Genomic DNA, 9,239 nt, shown 5'->3' with positions numbered 1-9,239 from the left:
AAAAAAAAAAAAAAAAAAAGGAAAGAAAGAAAGAGAAAAGAAAAACAAACAAGGAAAATTGGGCCCCTCAGAAGCCCAGTTACTGTCTTTCTTTCCATAAGATGCTTGACACTGCTTGAATAGAGTGAGACCCCACACATTTAGCTACACCCTAACTGGGCATATGGGGTTGATAACAGGGTCTCCCTGTGTAGCCCAGGCTAGCTTCTAACTTGTGATCCTCCTGCCTCAGCCTGTCAGAATGCTGAGATTATAAGAGTGCACTGTGGCACTCTGCTAAACTTCAAGCATAGAGACTTTAAAGCATACATAAAGGAAGAAGGAGAGTTTTCTTAATTGCTTTCTCTAGCTGTTGTCTGTCTATAAAACCAGCCTCGTCTGCTGGCTTTTTAGATCTCTTCCTCTCTTTTCTGGGATAGCATGTATTTATAGAGATAGGTAGCTTTCGTGTGGGACAGGGTCTCACTATGGAGCGAGCCCAGGCTGGCCTCGAGCTCGTGGCGATCCTCCCGCCTCAGCCTTCTGAGTGCTGGCATTGCAGGCGTGCGCCACCACGCCTGGCTGTGCCTGCTTTGAATCGGGATCCATAAAGGGCCTACCATGGATGTGGCTGATGTGCGTCCATCTTTTCTTTTGGTGCTGGGGATGGAACACAGGGTCTCACACATGCTAGTCAGGTAATCTACCATTGAGCCATGCCCTCAGCTCCTCTTTTTAAAAAATTTTTTCCAATTCTCAGGATTGAATCCGGGGTGGTTTCCACCGAGCTACATCCCCTGTGTGTGTGCGTGTGTTACTGTCCTTTGCACTGAGCTACATTCCGTTCCTAAAATGTTTTATTTTGAGACAGTCATGCTGTCACCCACCTGGGCTTGAGCCTGTGATCCTCCCTCCTTAACTTCCCATGGAGCTGGGATTACAGGTGCACACCACACACTCAGCTCTTTTTTCTGTTTGTCTTTTTAATTTAATTTTATATTATTTTATTGAGACAGGGTCTCGCTATGTCATTGAGGCTGGCTTCAAACTCACTGTGTAGCTCAGGCTGACCTTGCACTTGCTGGGATCCTCCTGCTTCAGCCTTGCAAGGGCAGGGACTACAGGCTGTGCCACTATGCCCAGCTCTTCTAGCTATTTCAAAATGTATGCTACTGTATTGCTAACAGTGGCGACTTGTGTCTTAAATCTCTTTAGTTTTCTTTTTAAAAATTTTTTTAGTTGAGACTATTTTTTTTTTTTATTTATTTTTTTATCTCTTTGAGACAGGGTCTCGCTAAGCAGTTCAGGCTGGTCTTGAGCTCACTTTGTAGCCCAGGCTGGTCTCGAACTTGCAACGATCCTCCTGCCTCAGTCTCCTGAGTGCTAGGATTACAGGCGTGTGCCACCACGCCGGGCAAGAGGCTATTTTTTTAGCTGGGTGTGGAGGGATACAGCTATAATTGGAATACTCTGGGAGACTGAGGCAGGAGGATCACAAATTGGAGGCCAGCCTGGGCAAGCTAACAACTTAGTAAAACTTTTTTCAAAATAAAACCATTTTTTAAAGAGGTCAGATTGTATCTCAGTGCAAAGGCCCTAGGTTTAGTCCTAAGTAAACACAAAACAACACAATACTCTTTTTTAGAGCAGTTTTTAGTTCACTGCAAAATTAAGGTTTCCGCTCTTCCTGCTGACACACAGCCTCCCCCACGATCCACAGCCGTCGCTGAGGCGGGGCGTTCGTCACAATCAATGCAGCTGCACTGCCACATTTATCACCCAAAGTCCATAGTTCACACTGGCGCTCACTCTTGGTCTTGGACATCTTAAATCTCTTCTAATCCAAAAAGACAAAAACAAGGACTCAGTTTCTAGTTTTGTTTGGTTTTTCAGACAAGGCCTCACTACGTAGCCCAGGCTGGCCCTGAACGCGTGGCAATCCTCCTGCCTCAGCCTCCCGAATGCTGGGATGACAGGCGTGCGCCACCACGCCCTCCTCTCCTAAGCATCTTACTCTCAGTTGTGATGGGCTTTCCTTCTTCAGTTGGCCTGTTGGTCTAAAAGCAGCTCGACACTTCTGTGTCTGACCTGTCCGAGACGGGGCTCCCAGGGGTGTCCGGCTGCAGTGTCCTTGGCTCCATGTCCCTGCAGTGAGCCTCTGCCTGCCTCAGTTCCTCACATCTTTGGGGGCTGGTAGTTTGACCTGGGGCCCACTCAGACTCGAGGTCAGGCTTTCTGGCGATATTTTGTTTGGGGTTTTGCAGTGCTGGGCCTTGCACCTGCCCGCCCAGCCCTCCCCATCAAGCTGCACCCCCAGGCCCCTGCAGCACCTGTTCCTCTGTGTTGCCAGCCCCCTCCAGTGATGCTGTTTTCACTATTGTCGCTTTGCTGGTGTCTCCAGAGACAAGCCTCGGGGGTAGAAGGGAGAGGATGGGCACAGACCATCTGACAGTCAGTCGACAAACACCAGAGAGCACCTACTGTGCTAGGCTGTATGCTGGCACTGGCTGTGGGCAGGGGGCCCTGCAGGTGGCCATTACGAAAGTGCCACCTATGCATGGGGGCCAGGGGCACCAGGCCAGATGGGCCGTTGTTTAGGTGTGGCCTTGGGAAGCCCCAGCCCAAGAGGCTCAGTTTCCCCTCTGAGACATGGGGTGGAAGAAAGAGTTCTTGGTCTGGGGATGCAGCTCAGGTGACACCCTGGGTTCCCCCTCCCTTACTGCCAAAGACAAACCCCCACAAACTGAGTTCCTCCCGCCCGTGTAGCACACAGGGCAGCATCTGGCCCAGGTCAGTGCTCATTAGATGTGCAGTCCACTTCGTGCATGTGAATATCATCCCAGCACTCTGGGAGGCTGAGGCAGGACGATCTCAGATTCGAGCCCAGCCTGGCCAACTTAGTGAGCCCCTGTCTCAAAATAAAAATTAAAAAAAGAATGGAGAGCAGGAATGTTCCGGAGGGCCCAGCCCCAAAGCTGGTGCCCGTGGGGGGGCGGTGGTCAGGGAGGGCTTCCTGGAGGAGGCGCTGGGGAGGGGGCAGGCTAGGCGGTGTGGGAAAGCCTCACCCCCACGCCATTCCAGGGCGGGCTGTACGAGGCTGTGAACGAGGTCTACAAGAACCTCATCCCCATCCTGGAAGCGCACCGGGACTACAAGAAGCTGGCCGCGGTGCACGGCAAGCTGCAGGAGGCCTTCACCAAGATCATGCACCAGGTGGGCCTGGGTCTCCCACCCCCACCCCACGGCCCCGCCCCGCCTCGCTGACCCCGCCCCCTCTCCCCGCAGAGCTCCGGCTGGGAGGTGAGTCCGGCTCTCCGTCCCGAGCCCCCCAGGCCTGGTCAGTGCAGTCGGGGACCACTAGGTGGCGCGCGAGGAGCACGGCCGCCGCCTCTCAGGCCCCCCCGCCCCCCCGCCCACCCTCCCTGACCCTTCCCGGGCGGCCTGTGAGTCACGGCGCTGGGCGCCTCCAGGGTTGCCCTCCCCCTGCGGCGGCTGGCATGGGGGTTCAGGGGGAAGAGGGCCGCCCCGCCCCGCCCCCGCTGTCTCTCTCGTCTCTCCCCATCTCTGTCCCTCTCTGGAGACCTCTGCGTGTTTCTCAGCCTCTGTGCCCGCCTCCCTGACGCCCGGGTTCCCCCAGGATCTCTGCTCCCCATCTCTGGTTAATGCCGCCCCCATCCCGCCTCTTCTCTTCTATTTTTAGGCAGCTCCTACTTTAGGGAGAATTTTCTGGCCAAAGATGGCAGGAACCCAGAGCCCTGGCAGGCGGGCAGGGTGGGGCGGGTGGGACAGGCGGGTCCCCTCCCTCCCGGGATCCCTGGTGTCCCCGCCCATGGAAATTCTCCTAGGGCAGCAGAATAAGCAGGGGGGCTGACTTCTGATCTCCCCCATGACTGTGTCTCTGTCCACCCCTCCACCGCCTCTGCCCCGCCGTGTCGGCCCCACCCTGCCGGGATCTGCCTGGTGAGTGCACACGAAGTCGCCCCACTTCTCTGCCCATGAGGGGGTGCTCTTGGGTGAAGGGGGGGACCCTCCTTCCAAACTTAGTGATGAGGAGGCTAGACAGAGCAATGTCCAGGACAATGAAGCCAGAACCTCTGTCCAGCCGGATATGGTGGTACATGCCTGTTATTTCATCACTCAGGAGGCTGAGGCAGGAAGATTGCCTTGAGTTTGAGGCCAGCCTGGGCGACATAGTGAAACCCTGTCTCAAAAGAAAAGAAAAGAAAAGAAAAGAAAAAGAACCCAGCAAAAAACAACAGAACCTCTGACCCAGGGTGAGAGATGGCCAGACTATCCTGCAGTCATTCAAGCATTTGTAGGATACCTGCTGTATACAGAGTCCCACAGATGGACACTGGAACACGGGTGTGAGCCAGAGAGCCCTGTCCTAATTTGGTGTTAGGCTGCAGATGATGAAGAGTGTGAACAGGCAAAACAAATTTGGGAGCTGGGCATGGGGAGCAGGCTTGTCCTCCCAGCACTCTGGCAGGCTGAGATAGGAGGATCACAAGTTAGAGCCCAGGCTGGGCCATAGAGAGAGACTTTATTGCAAAAAAAAATTTAAAATGGGCTGAGGATGTAGCTCAGTGTGAAGGCCCTAGGTTCAACCCCCAGTATTAAAAAAAAAAACAAAAAAAAACGGAAAAAGCAGGGATTTGTGTGGAACAGATTTTTTAGGAAAGGTAGGGTGGGCAGAAAGAGCAAGGGTATAAGCAGTTGGCTGGGGTCTGGGTCCACACCCCAATATTTTCAGGGTCCTCTTGCCTGTCCAGATGCTTTGTTTTCTGGGTTTGGATTTTTTGTTTTATTTTGAGATGGTCTGACTATGTAGTTCAGGCTGCCCTTGAACTCACTATGTAGCCCACGCTGGCCTCCAACTCAAGCGATCCTCCTGCCTCAGCCTCCCAAGTGTTAGGATGACAGGCTGAGCCACCACCCTGGCCTCTATGTTCCTGAGATGCTCACACCCACTCTGGTGCTGGCAGGGTGCCCCTGCCCATGGCCACTTCTTCCCAGCCTCGTTTGCTCCCCCTGCTTCCTGCCCTGTGGGGCATCTGGACACGTGTCCCCAGGCCAGGGACACCTGGAGACAGGTTGTGCGCCTTCCCACAACACCTCCCGCTCCTCGCAGCCCCAGCGCGTGTTCGGGACGTATTTCCGCGTGGGCTTCTACGGCGCCCGCTTTGGGGACCTGGATGAGCAGGAGTTTGTGTACAAGGAGCCGTCGATCACTAAGCTGGCGGAGATTTCGCACCGGCTGGAGGCATGGCGCGGCTGGGGAGGCGATGGGGCACAGGGCTGCCCAGGGCTGGAGTGGGGTCTGCACCCCTGCGCCCCGAGTGAGTCAACCCCGTGCCCCTAGGAGTTCTACACAGAGCGGTTTGGGGACGACATAGTGGAGATTATCAAAGACTCCAACCCCGTGGACAAGTCCAAGCTTGACCCGCAGAAGGTGGGTCTCCCGACCAGCCCCCCAACCCTACGATCAACGAGATTCCGAGTACTGGTTGCTGGGGACCTTACAGGTCTATTTTTGAAGCTGGGTATAGTGGCTGAGGCAGGAATATCTCAGATTGGAGGCCTGGGCAACCTAAGGAGATCTTGTCTTAAAATAAAAATAGGCGCCAGGTGTGGTGGTACACTCCTGTCATCCCAACAGTGGGAGGCTGAGGCAGGAGGATTGCCAGGAGTTCAAGGCCAGCCAGGGCTACATAGCAAGACTGTCTCAAATTTTTTTTAATTAAATAATACAATAAAAAGGTCTGGAGGTGGGGGATGTAGCTCAGTGCAGAAGACCTGCCTTAAATCCCCAGTACTAAAAAAAAAAAAAAAAAAAAAAAAATCCTATTTCTCTGCACAACTCCAAATTTTATCTCCCTGGGTGTCTCAAATCCCACTCCTCCCGGGAGTCCCAGACATCCAAAGGGAGTCCCGAGAACCCTCAAATCAAAGCCCTGAGGCCCAGAACCTCTGCTGCCGGGCGTGGGACCCTCACACCCCCACCCCCACCCCTGCGCGCCAGGCCTACATCCAGATCACCTATGTGGAGCCGCACTTCGACACCTACGAGCTCAAGGACCGCGTGACCTACTTCGACCGCAACTACGGGCTGCGCACCTTCCTGTTCTGCACGCCCTTCACGCCCGACGGCCGCGCGCACGGCGAGCTGCACGAGCAGCACAAGCGCAAGACGCTGCTGAGCACGGAGCACGCCTTCCCGTACATCAAGACGCGCATCCGCGTGTGCCACCGCGAGGAGGTGGGCGGGGCGCGCAGCGGGACGCTGAGGCAGGAGGCTCGCTGCACACAGGGCGTGTTCCTTGCCACCCTCGTGGGACCCCTCCTGCTTCCACTGGGGGCACAGTGTCCCTGGGCTGGCTGGGCGGGACCCCACGTTCCCTCCCCCCGCCCCGCAGACGGTGCTGACGCCGGTGGAGGTGGCCATCGAGGACATGCAGAAGAAGACGCGGGAGCTGGCCTTTGCCACGGAGCAGGAGCCGCCCGACTGCAAGATGCTGCAGATGGTGCTGCAGGGCTCTGTGGGCCCCACTGTGAACCAGGCACGGCTGGCGGGGCGCGCGGGCCACCCGGGACCCTCCGGGTGCCATGCGCACGTCTCACGCGGCGCCTCCCCCGCAGGGGCCCTTGGAGGTGGCCCAGGTGTTCCTGGCAGACATCCCAGAGGATCCCAAGCTCTTCCGGCATCACAATAAGCTGCGGCTTTGTTTCAAGGACTTCTGCAAGAAGTAGGCCGGTGCCCTCGCGGGCTCCCAACCCCTCCTCACGGCAGTCCTGCCTCCCCGACCCCAGTATCGCCCTCCCGACCCGCTGGCTCCCCAGCGCAGCCCCCCGCCAGTCAGGGGGACCCCATCCCGCCCTCCTCGCCGTCCCTGCTGCATTCAGCCCCCCGAGTGTCCCGCACACCCTGCCCCGTAGGTGTGAGGATGCCCTGCGGAAGAACAAGGCGCTGATCGGGCCCGACCAGAAGGAGTACCACCGCGAGCTGGAGCGCCACTACTGCCGCCTGCGGGAGGCCCTGCAGCCCCTGCTCACGCAGCGCCTGCCGCAGCTGCTGGCACTGGCACCCGCTGGCTTCAGGTGGCTGCCCCGGGCCCCCCAGTCTGGAAAGCATAAGGGGAGCCAGCCCAAGACTTTTTTTTTTGTACTGGAATTCGAACTCAGGACCTTGCACTTGCCAGGCAGGAGCTTGTGCCACTGAGATATATCCCTGGCAAGACTTTTTTTTTTTTTTTTTTTTTTTTTTGAGGCAGGGTCTCCCCATGTAATCCAGGCTGGCTTTGGACTCACTGTGTAGCCCAGGCTGGCTTTGAACTCCAGTCAATCCTCCTGCCTCAGCCTCCTGAGTGCTGGGATGACAGCACCAGCTACCCTGCCCAGCACTGCAGTGAATTTTGAAATAACCTAGGAATCCCACAGCCAGATTGGATAGATCTGAAGCGGGCAGAAGACATCCTAGGACCCCAGAGGGAGGGAGTGGCGGGGGCGCCGGGGGGGGGGGGGACGGGAGAGCAGGCACCCGGCGCGCCACCGCTCGCTGAGCCGCGCCCCTGGCCATACTGAGTCTGGCATCCCTCCTCCAGGAACTCCCTGAACAGAGCAAGCTTCCGCAAGGCAGAGCTCTGAGCCCATGGCGACCAAAGCTATACCAGGGACCAGCACCCAGGCAGGGCTGTCTGCCCTGCTGACAGTCACTCCTGCCACCCCGCGGCCACGGGTGACCACAGCGTCGTCCTCTGTGTGCACTGATACCCCCTACCTTTCTTAATTTAAAACGGTTTTTATATACAGCCTGTGTGATGTGTGTCGTCCATCCCCCCCCGCGTGCACAGGTGCACATCTGCTCACACGTGAGAATCTACTGGAGGGGCAAAAGAGCCGGGCATGGGCGCACACCTGTCATCCCAGCACTCAGGAGGCTGAGGCAGGAGGATCACCATGAATTTGAGGCCAGCCTGAGGTATATGGCAAGACCCTGTCTCAGAATCCAAGAATCTATTGGGTACCAAGAACAGTTTGGTGACAACAAACACAAGTCCCGGCCTACTTGGGCTGACACTCTAGTGGGGATGGTGACATAAATAATTCAGATGTCAACTGGGAATATTTTTTTTTGTCTTTTTTTTTGAGACAGGGTGTCGCTCTGCAGTTCAGGCTGACCTTGAGCTCACTTTGTAGCCCAGGCTGGTCTCGAACTCACAACGATCCTCCTGCCTCAGCATCCTGCATGCTGGGATTACAGGCGTGCGCCACCACGCCTGGCTTTGGAAATAATATTACTATTTATTAGGTGCCTGTTCAGTGCTCGGCCTGTAGTAAGTGGCTTCCAGAAGGTTCTATGCAAATGTCGGCCACTCTAGAGTGGAGATGTAGCTCAGTAGCAGAATGCACCCTAGGTTTGGTGTCTAGCACTCCTCCCGCTAAAAATGTAGGACACCTAGTTTTGTGGTTTTGTTTTTCGAAACAGGGTTGTGTTATGTAGCTTGGGCTGGCCCTAAACTCACTATGTAGCCCAGGCTGGCCTCAAACTTGCAGCGATCCTCCTGCCTCAGCCTCCCCAATGCTTCGATGACAGGCGTGCGCCACTGCACCTGGCTCAAACTACGCAGTTGATGAGCTTTTGTACCTGAGGCCCTCCATCAGGCCCTGCTCAGTGGTCAGGCGATCCTCTCAGTTCCTCTATCAGATAGACGGCATGAATAGCCCCATTCAGCAGATGGGGAAACTGAGGCATACTGCAGTAAAAGACTGACGGATGTGGGATTGGAGTCCCAAGTCTGCCTGGCTTCTGTGGCCCAGGCCTCTGTTGCCACCCGTGCAGCCTCGCGCCGAAGCAGCCCCCTTCCCGCCCCGAAGCGGTCACGCCACCGTGTACCAGGCCGGCGCTGGGCGGCTTCCAGCCCCGGCCGCTGGGGGGGAGGGGTGACCTCCCGCCGCCGCGCTGCGAGCCCTCCCCGCCCTCCCCGCCCTGGACTCCGGCCAGCCACGCCCCTCGCGCAGCCACGCCCCGTGTGGTCCCGCCCCCGGCGGCCGGCCGCAGCAAGCAGAGGAGGCCGGCGGCGGAGGGTCCTGCCCCTGGGACCCGAGGTGGCGACAGAGGGGAGGACAGGACGAGATCGGACCAACTCAGACGTGCACACACTCACCTGCCGCCCAGGTGACCGCGCGCTCACCGCCGGCTCTGCACTGCCCCGCCCCCCACCTCGCTCGCGAACCCCAGGCCCCGGGGCGCCCGCGGGGCG

At 57.1% G+C, this 9,239-nt stretch overlaps 2 protein-coding genes and 1 long non-coding RNA gene across 5 annotated transcripts in view; 2 read left to right on the top strand and 1 right to left on the bottom strand.

Moving 5' to 3' along the window:
* Dock6 (dedicator of cytokinesis 6) overlaps positions 1-7,787 on the top strand; it is a gene marked incomplete at its 5' end in the record, with an annotated part of 41,623 nt that extends 33,836 nt beyond the window's left edge. For both annotated transcript variants that reach the window (XM_013505182.1, XM_013505181.1), the window contains 9 exon segments: positions 3,061-3,192; positions 3,265-3,279; positions 5,117-5,242; positions 5,342-5,431; positions 6,002-6,238; positions 6,396-6,539; positions 6,619-6,725; positions 6,916-7,077; positions 7,581-7,787. In XM_013505182.1, coding sequence (XP_013360636.1) covers positions 3,061-3,192; positions 3,265-3,279; positions 5,117-5,242; positions 5,342-5,431; positions 6,002-6,238; positions 6,396-6,539; positions 6,619-6,725; positions 6,916-7,077; positions 7,581-7,623 — 1,056 coding nt within the window.
* Positions 1,614-9,233, bottom strand: LOC106146789. The gene is made up of 2 exons (XR_001231352.1): positions 9,144-9,233; positions 1,614-1,816 (listed from the first exon to the last, which is right to left on the bottom strand). It is a non-coding gene; the product is annotated as an uncharacterized LOC106146789 (long non-coding RNA).
* Positions 9,008-9,239, top strand: part of Kank2 (KN motif and ankyrin repeat domains 2) — a 4,590-nt gene continuing 4,358 nt past the window's right edge. For both annotated transcript variants that reach the window (XM_013505179.1, XM_005405644.2), the window contains exon 1: positions 9,008-9,154. The gene's annotated coding sequence lies outside the window, so the exon portion shown is untranslated. The remainder of the gene's footprint in view (positions 9,155-9,239) is intronic.

The sequence above is a fragment of the Chinchilla lanigera genome, unplaced genomic scaffold (assembly GCF_000276665.1).
Source record: "Chinchilla lanigera isolate Chin_1 unplaced genomic scaffold, ChiLan1.0 scaffold00094, whole genome shotgun sequence".
Lineage (NCBI taxonomy): Eukaryota > Metazoa > Chordata > Mammalia > Rodentia > Chinchillidae > Chinchilla > Chinchilla lanigera.
This window is presented reverse-complemented; position numbering and strand designations above follow the sequence as displayed.